General features: G+C 41.0%; 1 long non-coding RNA gene and 2 gene segments (V, D, J or C); 1 reads left to right on the plus strand and 2 right to left on the minus strand.

The window, feature by feature from the left end:
• Window positions 1-2562: 2562 nt before the first annotated feature.
• On the minus strand, window positions 2563-3951 carry LOC124392069 (the record flags this gene model as incomplete). The annotated part of the segment is given in 2 exon segments: window positions 2563-2994; window positions 3924-3951. Coding segments are annotated over 2 exon segments (342 nt in total), but the record flags the coding sequence as incomplete, so codon positions are not given.
• A 127-nt stretch (window positions 3952-4078) lies between these two features.
• LOC124392108 lies at window positions 4079-5468 on the plus strand. The gene is made up of 3 exons (XR_006927105.1): window positions 4079-4235; window positions 4339-4505; window positions 5332-5468. It is a non-coding gene; the product is annotated as an uncharacterized LOC124392108 (long non-coding RNA).
• An 8887-nt stretch (window positions 5469-14355) lies between these two features.
• Window positions 14356-15186, minus strand: LOC124392070. The segment is given in 2 exon segments: window positions 14356-14831; window positions 15177-15186. Coding segments are annotated over 2 exon segments (324 nt in total).
• Window positions 15187-15246: the final 60 nt, after the last annotated feature.

The following is a 15246-nucleotide window of genomic DNA, read 5'->3' on the forward strand; positions in this document are numbered from 1 at the left end:
CAGTAAGTTGGAGATCCATTGACACAACGGGAGGCAAAGTCCCAGGACCTCCAACTTAGAGGTGAGCGTGGAGGGAATTATGGTTTTGAACACTGAACTGTAATACACAAACAGCATCTTTGCATAATTCACTTTTCTGTAGTCCAGGTGACTCATTGTAGTGTGGAGAAGATGAGCAATGGCATCCTCATTATAGTGTAGTGATTGTAGATGATTATGTATAATATCATGTTGGCTGATGACTCACCTGTTATCCAGAAATCAAGTGGACTGACTGTGATTGCCCCATATTTTTACTATTATTTTCTAGAATTTGTTGTTCATTTTGAAGACATAATTAGAAAAATGTTTTGGGCACATCTCTGGTCTGCATCATATTCACAATATTAATTATATTCTTTTTTTGTGTAAAGAAAGTTCTAGCAATCTAAGGATTGTATTTAGAGAGAGCTGTGAACGCACAGTCAGACGTCCAAATACAGTGACCTCTAGTGGTGAAAAAGAGTAATGGTTCAAGATGATCAGAACAATACAACTAATTTAAATGTTAAATCTGTACCTGATGCACCTGCTGTTTATTCCTGTGATGAAAATGCTTATATGAAAATTATGCATTAAACTGTATTATGATAAGATGGCGTTTAGTGTAAGTTGACATTATAAATTATTATATACTCAAACCAGAGTTTAGTTCTGACTACAGTTTGAAATGGATGTAGGAGAGCAGAACTGAGCAGCAGTTAGTGGAGATCAGTGAACTGAGAGAGAGATTTCCATGGAGACGACTGAGTGATTCTGTTTCTCCCAGAATAGACCAGAACTTTCACCAGATGTTCAACTTCCTTCAGCCAAACTCAGTGAAGCACAACACACAGCACTGAATCTCCAGCTAAACACACTCTCTCATCACACTGATAATGACTATTAACTCGAATAAAAGAACACACAATGTCCAAAATGAAGCTTTATTTCAGCAGAGCAAAACTACAGGAAGAGCAACAGGACAGTGAAGAGAGGAAAGACAGAAATGTCAGAATTGTGTACAGGGAGTGCAGAATTATTAGGCAAGTTGTATTTTTGAGGATTAATTTTATTTGAGGATTTAATTTGAACAACAACCATGTTCTCAATGAACACAAAAAACTCATTAATATCAAAGCTGAATATTTTTGGAAGTAGTTTTTAGTTTTAGCTATTTTAGGGGGATATCTGTGTGTGCAGGTGACTATTACTGTGCATAATTATTAGGCAACTTAACAAAAAACAAATTCATACCCATTTCAATTATTTATTTTTACCAGTGAAACCAATATAACATCTCAACATTCACAAATATACATGTCTGACATTCAAAAACCAAACAAAAACAAATCAGTGACCAATATAGCCACCTTTCTTTGCAAGGACACTCAAAAGCCTGCCATCCATGGATTCTGTCAGTGTTTTGATCTGTTCACCATCAACATTGCGTGCAGCAGCAACCACAGCCTCCCAGACACTGTTCAGAGAGGTGTACTGTTTTCCCTCCTTGTAAATCGCACATTTGATGATGGACCACAGGTTCTCAATGGGGTTCAGATCAGGTGAACAAGGAGGCCATATCATTAGATTTTCTTCTTTATACCCTTTCTTGCCAGCCACGCTGTGGAGTACTTGGACGTGTGTGATGGAGCATTGTCCTGCATGAAAATCATGTTTTTCTTGAAGGATGCAGACTTCTTCCTGTACCACTGCTTGAAGAAGGTGTCTTCCAGAAACTGGCAGTAGGACTGGGAGTTCAGCTTGACTCCATCCTCAACCCGAAAAGGCCCCACAAGCTCATCTTTGATGATACCAGCCCAAACCAGTACTCCACCTCCACCTTGCTGGCGTCTGAGTCGGACTGGAGCTCTCTGCCCTTTACCAATCCAGCCATGGGCCCATCCATCTGGCCCATCAAGACTCACTCTCATTTCCTCAGTCCATAAAACCTTAGAAAAATCAGTCTTGAGATATTTCTTGGCCCAGTCTTGACGTTTCAGTGTCTTGTGTGTCTTGTTCAGTGGTGGTCGACTTTCTGCCTTTCTTACCTTGGCCATGTCTCTGAGTATTGCACACCTTGTGCTTTTGGGCACTCCAGTGATGTTGCAGCTCTGAAATATGGCCAAACTGGTGGCAAGTGGCATCTTGGCAGCTGCACGCTTGACTTTTCTCAGTTCACGGGCAGTTATTTTGCGCCTTGGTTTTTCCACACGCTTCTTGCGACCCTGTCGACTATTTTGAATGAAACGCTTGATTGTTCGATGATCACGCTTCAGAAGCTTGGCTATTTTAAGACTGCTGCATCCCTCTGCAATATATCTCACTATTTTTGACTTTTCTGAGCCTGTCAAGTCCTTCTTTTGACCCATTTTGCCAAAGGAAAGGAAGTTGCCTAATAATTATGCACACCTGATATAGGGTGTTGATGTCATTAGACCACACCCCTTCTCATTACAGAGATGCACATCACCTAATATGCTTAATTGGTAGTAGGCTTTCCAGCCTATACAGCTTGGAGTAAGACAACATGCATAACGAGGATGATGTGGTCAAAATACTCATTTGCCTAATAATTCTGCACTCCCTGTAGAATTGAAACTCGATTGTAGATGGATGTGTGAGCAGCTCAGTGTTCAGTTCTATCTTGGAGCTGTTGGTCTTAACACTGGCTCTTTCTGAACGTGAGCGGATGATGGACACCACCATGGGAGACGGTACAGACAAACTCCTCCCCCTTTTCCCAGAGTTCTTTGCTGAGGGTCAGGGTGCTGCTGCGTGTGTAACCGTCCTTCTTCTGTTCTTCTGGGCTGGTCAGAACCCCGTCCTTCACCTCTGAGCCGTCCACCGTCCAGCTCACCAGCGCCCCCTGTGGAGAGTAGGCAGACAGCAGGCAGAGCAGCGAGGCCGATCTGTCAGACGGCTGCAGAGAGGAGGGAGGGAGCAGAGACACGGAGGGCTTCACCGTGGGACCGGCTGGAGACCACAAACACACAATAAACACACATTTACACACACAGTTACACAACATTTACTCATTACTGCTTATTCACATTACTGCAGTTCAGTAGAACTTCTCAGCAGGAGAACTTTTACTCATTACTGCTTATTCAGAGTTCAGACTGGAACCATTAATGTGTGTTCAGTAATCAGTGCAGTGATCCACACTGTTCTCACATCACTGCAGTTCAGGAGAAACATCTGGAAACTTCTAGGACCTTCAGCAGCATCTATAAACTCTACCAATAGACATGAATACAGTTCCTAACTCTAAATGAACAGAGACACATGGGGGAACTACAAGTTAGGAGCAGCTTTAGTGAAGAAACATCAGTCCATTTGGTTTAAAGTTCACTAAGAAACTAAGAGAACATGTGGAAGCCATCAGCTTTAACTCCACACCATAATCCATCTTCTATCTGATTTAGTCTTCACCCAGTTCTATTCAGTAACTGCACCCAATAGTCCCACTGTATTCCAACACTCAAACACTCAGTGACTTTATTCTGTAAATGTTCTGAACTCCAATAGAGACAAAACTGGAAACTCTGCAGCAGCACAAATGTGTTTTTGCAGCAGGAGAACATCTCCAAGTTCTTAATTAATTCATGGAGCCATGAGAACTTTGATCAGCTTCATTCTGGTGTTTATACTCAATAAAAATTAATCACTAGATGCTGAAATCAAGGTGACTTTCAACATCACAACTATCTGGATTTATTCTGTCAATTCTATTATTATAATTATCAAAAGGAACAAACAAATAAATTTTTTTTTTATTTAAGATACACTTTTTTTAAACCTAATTTCTTATTTTCACTGTCTAACATTTTGTTTAATTATAAAATTATTAGTAAAAAATAAGTTCAAGAATTTTTGTGAATATAAATAAATTAGTCACTTACTGATGATCAGTTTGGTTCCTCCACCAAAAGTCCACCACAGTGATACATTCTAATGAAACTGTCGTACAAAAACCTCTGTTACACACACACACACACGCACGCACGCACGCACACACACACACGCACACACACACACACACACACACACACACAGTTGTGGTATTTACATATGTGTGTGTGTGACTGCTGCACACACTTTAAGAGCTGTAGTGCTGATCAGAGTGTGTTCAGTCCTTTCAGAGCCACTGACACGCAGCACAATGATGATGGTACTGATTCTACTGCTGGGGACACTGGGACTCCTCGCTCACCGTGAGACTCTCTTTACTTTTATTATTCCTACAAATCATCACATCACTCTCACACTCATTACTACATTTGTTTCCATTATTCAACTCTGCATCCTTTTCTTTAGAGTCCTTTGGGGAAATCGTCCTGACTCAGTCTCCAGGATCTCACACTGTTTCTCCAGGAGACACTGTTACTCTCACCTGTAGAACAAGTCATGATGTTAGCAGTGACCTCCAGTGGTACCTGCAGAAACCTGGAGAAGCTCCTAAACTTTTGATCTATAATGATAATGTACGGTACACTGGGGTTCCAGATCGTTTCACTGGTATTCGATCTAATTTTAAAGAATTTTAACTAAAAATCTCTGGAGTTCAGTCTGAAGATGCAGGAGATTATTACTGTCAGCAGAGTGAGAGCTGGCCGTACACACAGTGTTATAGCGCCGTACAAAAACCTCCCTCAGCTGTAGAGGAAGTGCTCTGAGTCAGAAACACACACTGATCACTGATCTGAGAACTGCTGAACATTCTCCAGTGAACATCATCAAACATCTTCAGCTTTAATAAATAATTATTTCTGAAAAGCAGAAAATTCTTTCTCAGCTGAAAAAAATCAGCTGATAGTAAAAGATGATTACAGCAGTGTCTATTACACCACTGTCACACAATGCAGTTCAACATCTTTCATTAAGAGGCAAAACTCTTTTATATACTATTCTCTATTTCAGGATTCATTTCCTCTTCATCTGTAAAGTTTATAATCTGAGGTGAACTGATGACTGTATTTATGATGTTATTACATCATAGTGATTATATTTATTATCTCAGCCTGTACATTCTTTCTGCACATTCTGCTAATCAGAGACAGACTGGTTTCACTGTTCAACCCCAGCAGATAAACACCCCAGTAACATACAGCAAGGTTTGATCTATACTGAAACCCAGATTTAAATCCATCTGTGACTATAAAGCTCCTGCTCCTGGTCTCTTGGTCTTAACCTCCAGAATGATCTTGATCTTGCGTTCTATTTTAATGGACTGTTTGGAAACAAATTAATGTTTAATTGTTAGTTATTTTCAATCTTCCTCAGTCTGATCTATGATTTCTATGGTTTCAGCTCTTCTCAGAGACAAGCTCTCCCAGCTGAATGTACCTGATTCCATGTGCAGCTGGATGCTGGGAATGCATGTATCTGACTCCCGGATATTCTGCACTGGATCCCCCTAAGATCCCCCCTGTGTCCTGTCAAACTTTGCTGATGATACCACCCTCATCGGCCTCATCTCTGAAGGAGACGAGTCAGCCACCGACTCCGGTGACACCGGTCAAGTCTTTCAGATTCCTGGGCATCAGCTCCCTCACTAAGAAGGCTTAGCAGGATGTATTTCCTGTGGCAGCTGAAGCAGTTTCTCCTCCTTGGGAAGGTGTTGGTGAACCTCTACCCTGCTATCATCAAATCTATCCTCACATCCTCAATCACGCTCTGCAGCATGTCATCCGCTCTGCTGAGAAGGTGATAGGCTGCAGTCTCCCATCCCTCCAGGAGCTGTACGTTTCCAGGCCCCTGATACATGCAGCCGAGATTGCAGCCGACCCTTCTCATCCTGGAACGAGCTCTTTCTGTCCGTCCCCTCAAGAGGTTCCGGTCCATCAGGGCCTCATGCCACAAGAACAGTTTCTTCCCCACTGCAGTCAGTCTGCTTTACACACACACACACACACACACACACACACACACACACACACACACACACACACACTTACATTTCAAGCAATTTTCTTATAAAGACAAACGGGCAATAAAACTGTAAAGGGAAATATATTGTAACTTACAGATGTAAAGGCTCAGATTTTGCATCTCCATGCAGATCACCACGTCTCTGTTGTTACCCAAGAATATTTTCCTCATTGCTGCTTTGTGAAAATCTCCGAAATGTTTTGACTGTCCAATATTTCTTTTTTATTTTATGTGAAAACAAAGGCCGGTTAGCACGAGCTGGAAAAAGCTGTTCGTGCAGAACCGAGAGCTGCATCACTTCCTGTTGTGTCACAGTGCACATGCTCCCCTGTTTGACCACTAAGAGTTTATAAAGAATAATGAAACTAAGAACTCGCACACATGGGGAATAAACTCCTCCCATATATCATTAGAATCCTGCACTTACTGGCTACATTTTCCATTAACCTTTTAGTTTCCATAATGCTACTGTCTGGAAATGAAAGGAATGAAATGATAGGTGATGCAGAACAAACATCACCACCACACCTGCAGAGAGAGTGGATGCTCAGCTGTGTGGTCTCATTTGATTTGTAACACTATATTCTATCAGCCATATTTGTTTTTTTTACCACCAAGATGGCGTTTTTATGCGAAAGTTATTCTGAAACATATACAAACGATTTGTGACTTGTTATTACAATAATAATGTGAGTAGTGCAGTTTTTTATGCATGTTGTTGTTGTGTGCTGTTTACACACATTCAGCAAAAACATTCGTTATACGTTTTCCATTAAAAACAGAGATCTGAAATCGCTGCTTGAGGTTTAGAGCTTTAGAATGATGTAGAGTCATGTGACTCTTCTCCCTTTTTATTTCATCTATTGTTAAACATCAGCACCTGAGACCACTGGGATATGGGTCATGCTGGCGCAGCACTGAAGACGAAGAGGTTAATATTTCAAATTGTACTACTTTTCATGCAAACTCACACTTCTATATACAATATTTATTTCATTCTAGATTGTGTACATTCTTCGTGGCTGTATATACGTTTGGACAGTCACTTTCACTTTTACATTCTAAATGTCACTACTTCTCATGCAATACTGTATACAGTTTTTAGTTGATTTATTATAGTTGATTTAAAAGCTGTGTACACATTTCGTATCTGTGTATATGTTTGCACCTGACACCAAGACAAATTCCTAGCACTGTAATGTGCTCTTTGCTGAACTCTTTGCTGTACCTGGCAATAAACATTTTCTGGTTCTGATTCTTTTCTGATTCTTTTCTGATCTATGATATGGTCATTTTTTATAGATCCTTTTCAGTGTTCCACAACAAATGAATGTCTGGGATATAAATTTAGAAAACTCTACTGTTTCAAACCTGAAAAACAGATTTCTATAGCAAAGTCAGAATAACCAGAAAATCTACCAGTGTGAATAAGTTTTGGCACTTCAGAAACAAGAACACCGAATGATCCTCAGACTGGCTGACTGTTTTAGGACTGTTATATAGGGATGAGTTGTGTGTGATGATTGCAAATCTCTTTTTCTGTTTTCAAAACACAAAACAGAAAAAATGTGTACCTTAAGCAATGCACTATTTTAAGAGAAATATAAAGTAATTTTGAATTTGATGGCTGTAACATGTTTCTAAAAGTTGGGACACGGCAACAAAAGTAAATGTTGCTAAAAAAAGAAACAATTAGAGGATCGTCTCCAGGTTACGTATGTAACACTGGTTCCCTGAGGGAATGAGACGCTGCATCAGCAATGCTTCGTGAACACGTCCGTGTTCTACATGAATGTGCTCTGAATCACGTGTGTAATCCGTCCAATGTACTGCTGCAACCCTGTTGTAACGACTCGTCATTCCACGACACAATGCAGAGAACAAGAGCACCAGAACTGGATGCAACCGGTTACAATCATAGAATCTGTTATAACTAATACAGTAAAACCCCGCTGTACGAGAAGAATTCGTTCTTGAAAATTGCTCGTGTGTCCATTTGCTCGTACGTTCGAACTGATTTTCCCCATAAGAATGAATGTAAAAGTGATTTAATCCGTTCCGAGACCTCATTCGATCGCTTATTTCTGCACTTATAAAGTATTTGTAGCCTATTTTACACAAATACACCGCAAATGAGCGTAATTTAAACATAATTTAACACTTACTCATGTAGTAGTGGTTGATTGCGTGTGTGAGACGCACAGAGCTACACCACGCTCATAACCTGGTAATTCTATTTACTTTCGTGTTCACAGCACCATCACTGATTTACTTGGGAGACATTTTTAAAGATTCTAGTAAAAAAAAAATTATGACTGTGATAAAAAGAGAGAACACTAAACTGTTTGTAAACTGAAATACAAGAGCTGAGTCAGAATAACTAGAATTTTAAACAGTATGCATAAGTCTCGGCATTTCAGAATCAATGACCCTGAATGATCCTGAATGATCCTGAATAATCCTGAATGATCCCCTGAATGATCCTGAATGATCCTGAATAATCCTGAATGATCCCCTGAATGATCCTGAATGATCCTGAATAATCCTGAATGATCCTGAATAATCCTGAATGATCCCCTGAATGATCCTGAATGATCCTGAATAATCCTGAATGATCCTGAATGATCCCCTGAATAATCCTGAATGACCCTGAATAATCCTGAATGATCCTGATTGATCCCCTGAATGATCATGAATGATCCTGAATGATCCCCTGAATGATCCTGAATGACCCTGAATGATCCTGAATGATCCTCAGACTGACTGAATGTTTCAGGAGTGTATATAGGGATGAATGGTGAGTGGTGGAGGTGGCAAAAGTACACACATCCTCCACTCATGTCGAAGTACAGTAGTACAGATACTCGTGTAAAAGTTCTGACTGCACTTTTTTACTTATTGAGTTACAGTAAAGAAGTTTGAGCTCGGACATGAACTTCAGTAAAAGGTAGTGATTATTACTACCTGTTTTAGTGTCACTGTAACTGAACCAGATCATATTAATATTAGGGCTGTCAATCAATTACAATATTTCATTAATTCATGCACTTAATCAAATGATTGTCATGAGTTCACTCACGAATTAATCACAACTTTAAATTATCTTTAAAATCTTTTTCACGTTTTTAATACTCCAATTACCATGGATTATTAAATGTTCAATTTCATCCCATACATTAACCTCAGTCTCCTCATTGAACAAGTGTCATAAAATGAATGTTGATTAAATCAGCCCAATTTAAGAAAACTACACCTCCAATTACGTATGACTGGTGTAAATTCTGCTGGGTGGCTGGAAAATACAGCAGAAGTGTAGATGGTTGGTATGTGAACATTTCTGGGGTCACTTGATTTTTTTGTTTTAGCTTGAAGGACCAAAGGGTAATCAACCATTTCAACCACATCAACAATTTTATACAATACCAAAATAAACAAATTTACTCTAATTCTTGCTCTTTCATCTGAATACCTTTTTTCCAAAATCTTTGTGCCATTGTGTTGTTTTCTCATGATTGTCAGTAGTCCAGTGATTGTGTATTTTATTTAATATAAAAACAGCATTATTTTAACACACTATTTTAATTTGAGCCCAAACACCAGGGGGTAAAGAATCCTGTTGATAGGATTCTGTTTATCATTGTTTTAAAGCTTTAGTAGTTTTGTTGGTGCGATGATAGAAAAGATTTAAACTTGGAGCTAAAAGTTTCATAGAATAAAATTAATGTGAGATAAATAGATACTTAAACAAATATAGATTTTTTCTGAAAACCAGTGTAGATTATCAGATGTGTCAGGTTTAAAGAGGAAATGAATTAGAAACTGATAGCAGTTTACATAACTAGACGACTGAGTGATTCTGTTTCTCCCAGAATAGAGCAGAACTTTCACCAGATGTTCAACTTCCTTCAGCCAAACTCAGTGAAGCACAACACACAGCACTGAATCTCCAGCTAAACACACTCTCTCATCACACTGATAATGACTATTAACTCGAATAAAAGAACACACAATGTCCAAAATGAAGCTTTATTTCAGCAGAGCAAAACTACAGGAAGAGCAACAGGACAGTGAAGAGAGGAAAGACAGAAATGTCAGCATTGTGTAGAATTGAAACTCGATTGTAAATGGATGTGTGAGCAGCTCAGTGTTCAATTCTATCTTGGAGCTGTTGGTCTTAACACTGGCTCTTTCTGAACGTGAGCGGATGATGGACACCACCATGGGAGACGGTACAGACAAACTCCTCCCCCTTTTCCCAGAGTTCTTTGCTGAGGGTCAGGGTGCTGCTGCGTGTGTAACCGTCCTTCTTCTGTTCTTCTGGGCTGGTCAGAACCCCGTCCTTCACCTCTGAGCCGTCCACTGTCCAGCTCACCAGCGCCCCCTGTGGAGAGTAGGCAGACAGCAGGCAGAGCAGCGAGGCCGATCTGTCAGACGGCTGCAGAGAGGAGGGAGGGAGCAGAGACACGGAGGGCTTCACCGTGGGACCGGCTGGAGACCACAAACACACAATAAACACACATTTACACACGGTTACACAACATTTACTCATTACTGCTTATTCACATTACTGCAGTTCAGTAGAACATCTCAGCAGGAGAACATTTACTCATTACTGCTTATTCAGAGTTCAGACTGGAACCATTAATGTGTGTTCAGTAATCAGTGCAGTGATCCACACTGTTCTCACATCACTGCAGTTCAGGAGAAACATCTGGAAACATTTAGGACCTTCAGCAGAATCTATAAACTCTACCTATAGACATGAATACAGTTCCTAACTCTAAATGAACAGAGACACATGGGGGAACTACAAGTTAGGAGCAGCTTTAGTGAAGAAACATCAGTCCATTTGGTTTAAATTTCACTAAGAAACAGAGAGAACATGTGGAAGCCATCAGCTTTAACTCCACACCATAATCCATCTTCTATCTGATTTAGTCTTCACCCAGTTCTATTCAGTAACTGCACCCAATAGTCCCACTGTATTCCAACACTCAAACACTCAGTGACTTTATTCTGTAAATGTTCTGAACTCCAATAGAGACAAAACTGGAAACTCTGCAGCAGCACAAATGTCTTCCAGCAGCAGGAGAACATCTCCAAGTTCTTAATTAATTCATGGAGCCATGAGAACTTTAATCAGCTTTATTCTGGTGTTTATAAAACTTTCTTTCGGCTTCTCCCGTTAGGGGGCGCCACAGCGGATCCTCCGCACGTTTGATTTGGCACGTTTTTACGCTGGATGCCCTTCCTAATGCAACTAGGAAGGGCATCCTTCCTGCGTTAGGAAGGGCATCCAACGTAAAAACATGTGCCAAATCAAACGTGCAGAGGATCCGTTGAGGCGCCCCCTAACGGGAGAAGCCGAAAGAAAGTTTAGTTTAAGTGAATGGAAAAGGTAATGCTCCTGCGTCTAAAGAGGTCCTGTAAAATTCTGTGATAAAATTTGTGTAACAGTTTGGGAAGAACCACAAATGGCTGTACAAACATTTGGTCCCTATATAACTGGTATTTTTGTTAAATATTTAAAAGTAAAATTTTTATACATTACAAATAAATTGTGAATATTAGTAGTTTAATTAAACACTAAATTCATTTGAATATAAATTCGTACAAAACGAGATGTTCAGTAATAGTGATGCGTGTGCAGTCTAATGCAGAGTTCACTCTACGAAATTCTAATAGTGTCAGGAATATTATTCCCACTCCGAGTGCTGCATGCTAAAGCTCAGCCCTACTGCAAACACCTGGATTTTGATGTTGTGTTTCCTAGACATATGTGTGTTGTCATGTCTCCACTCCAGCATGTCACTGGTAGTTGACTCATGTGTCTTTACAGCTCACACCTGTTTTCATTTGCCCTTTTGTTTAGTGTTTGTATTTATACCCCTGTGTGCCCATTTTCCATTGAAAAGTACACACTTACATTTCTATGTGCACCTTCATTCAGGTGAATAAGGCAGATCCAGAAAGAAGAAGCAGACAGGAACACTGGAACATCAGGAGCATGTTTAACTCAACAGGGAAAGAGAAAACATGGATTTTAGGTTCTTATGGTTGCATAATAGTTAAGGATATTGTACAGTATGACCAAGGTGCACTTAGAGACTGGCAAAATATATACATGACAACATACCTAAAAATGAGAGTCATGAGGACACAGACATGAGGGATCTCTGGGATAAAAAAAAGCCACCACCATATCCCAATTCACCGAACACTCAATACCCATAATCCCTACAGATCTGCTCTTTTTACTCAGAAACACCTACTGACTAAAGTCTTGAAAAAATAAATGTGTGTTCAGCCTCGACTTGAACACTGAGACTGTGTCTGAGTCCCGAACACTGGTTGGAAGGTTGTTTCATAACTGTGGAGTTTATAAGAGAAACATCTGCCCCCTGCTGGAGTCTTCATTATTTGAGGTACCAACAAATAGCCTGCACCGTTTGATCGAATTAGGCGTGGAGGATCATACTGGTCCAGAAGTTCACTCAGATACTCAAGTCAAGAGAGTCAAGAATTAAGAATCTTTTATTGTTAATGCTACATACAGCAACAATCACAGAAACAGAAAACACAGAGCTATGGACTAGTAAGTGTCCTCGCCACATAAAGTGCATGTGTGCAACCTGGTGCAAAGACAACACAGGACAGTGCAAGACAACTACACAAAACACAAAATAGCTCTGCCATTAAACCTGTTGTAAAGAGACAAATTGAACAGTAGCAAAAATGTAAACAAAATCTTGTGTCAATGATAGAGGGAAGTGAGACTCTGATGATCTTCTCAGCTGTCCTCACTATGCTCTGTAAGGTCTTGATATCCGAGATAGTGCTGTTCCCAAACCAGGCAGTGATGCAGCTGCTCACGATGCTCTCAATGGTCCTTCTGTAAAACATGTCCAGGATGGGCATGTTGGGGAGGGAGATGGGCTTTCCTCAGCCTTCTCAGGAAGTAGAGATGCTGCTGGGCATTTTTGGTGATGGAGCTGGTGTTGAGCGATCAGGCGAGGTTATCCATTAAATGAACACCAAGGACGATCTCTTGACCATCTCCACGGAGGATCCATTGATGTTCAGTGGAAAATGGTCACTCTGTGCTCTCCTGAAGTCAACAACCCTCTCTTTAGTCTTGCCAACATTCAGGCTGTTAACCGTTGCACCTCCTCTCTGTATGCTGACTCATCGTTCTTGCTGATGAGACCCACCACGGTCGTGTCATCCGCGAACTTGATGATGTGATTTGAGCTGTGCATTGCTACACAGTCGTAAGTCAGCAGAGTGAACAGAAGTGGACTGAGCACACAGCCATGAGGTGCCCTAGTGCGGTGGTACTGGAGATGCTGTTTCTGATCCGGACTGACTGAGGTCTCCCAGTCAGGAAGTCCAGGATCCAGTTACAGAGGGAGGTGCTCAATCAGATGCTGAGGGATGATCGTGTTAAATGCTGAGCTGAAGTCTAGGAACAGCATCCGTACATAAGAGTCCTTGTTGTCTAGGTGGGTGAGGGCCAAATTAAGGGTTGTGGAGATAACATCATCTGTGGAGCATTTTGGACGATACCCGAACTGCATGGGGTCCAGTGCGGGTGGAAGCTGGGTCTTGACCTGCCTCACGATGAGCCTCTCGAAGCACTTCATCATGATGGGTGTGAGCACGACAAGACGATTGTGGCAGCAGGGGCGGGGCAGAGCGCCGGTTTGTAAATAGAGGGTAAGGCCGGGAGCAGGTAGACATAAGAATGCCTCACCTGAAGGGAATTCTGACTATTGAGTGTTCTCTCTCTTGCAGTGAGCATTTAAGGATGAACGTAAGGACACACACATTACCGCAGGAAAGAAAGAGATTATATGAAGTTTGGGTTACATCCCTGATCTGCACTATATTTACAAAGCATTAAAGAGAAATGTGTCTAAATAGTTACAATTTGTTTGGTTATGCAGTAATTTAGCAGGGAGAATGATTCATCTTGATTCATCGTGAAAGTTGATCAGAATAATACATCTGACTTTCACATAAAATCTGTACCTGATGCACCTGCAAAAATGTCCATTTGAAAATTGTGACTTTAAAATTGATCATAAGATGACTTTCAGAGTAAGTTAACATCAGAAATTATTATATACTCAAACCAGAGCTCAGTTCTGACTACAGTTTAAAATGGATGTAGGAGAGCAGAACTGAGCAGCAGTTAGTGGAGATCAGTGAACTGAGAGAGAGATTTACATGGAGACGACTGAGTGATTCTGTTTCTCCCAGAATAGAGCAGAACTTTCACCAGATGTTCAACTTCCTTCAGCCAAACTCAGTGAAGCACAACACACAGCACTGAATCTCCAGCTAAACACACTCTCATCACACTGATAATGACTATTAACTCGAATAAAAGAACACACAATGTCCAAAATGAAGCTTTATTTCAGCAGAGCAAAACTACAGGAAGAGCAACAGGACAGTGAAGAGAGGAAAGACAGAAATGTCAGCATTGTGTAGAATTGAAACTCGATTGTAGATGGATGTGTGAGCAGCTCAGTGTTCAATTCTATCTTGGAGCTGTTGGTCTTAACACTGGCTCTTTCTGAACGTGAGCGGATGATGGACACCACCATGGGAGACGGTACAGACAAACTCCTCCCCCTTTTCCCAGAGTTCTTTGCTGAGGGTCAGGGTGCTGCTGCGTGTGTAACCGTCCTTCTTGTGTTCTTCTGGGCTGGTCAGAACCCCGTCCTTCACCTCTGAGCCGTCCACCGTCCAGCTCACCAGCGCCCCCTGTGGAGAGTAGGCGGACAGCAGGCAGAGCAGCGAGGCCGATCTGTCAGACGGCTGCAGAGAGGAGGGAGGGAGCAGAGACACGGAGGGCTTCACCGTGGGACCGGCTGGAGACCACAAACACACAATAAACACACATTTACACACAGTTACACAACATTTACTCATTACAGCTTATTCACATTACTGCAGTTCAGTAGAACTTCTCAGCAGGAGAACATTTACTAGTTCCTCGTTATATTGTGGAGAGACTCGAACTTTGATCAGATTTCTTCTGGGAGTGTTTTCCAGTCCTCCTAAGTTGTTGTGTTACTTTGACATGTAGTCCTACAGAATAATCACTACAATGATGATACAATGAATATACACTGATATTCCACAGAATCAGGGCTGGAAAATGCAACATCACACCTTCCCTTTGAGTTTCCTGATACCAAGATATCCTCTATTACAATCCCACATCTGGCAAAAAGGCTGAGATCAGTTCAGTGATGGAAATCAGCACATCACACCACATCCACC

This window comes from Silurus meridionalis, chromosome 10, assembly GCF_014805685.1.
Source record: "Silurus meridionalis isolate SWU-2019-XX chromosome 10, ASM1480568v1, whole genome shotgun sequence".
In the NCBI taxonomy this organism is placed as follows: domain Eukaryota; kingdom Metazoa; phylum Chordata; class Actinopteri; order Siluriformes; family Siluridae; genus Silurus; species Silurus meridionalis.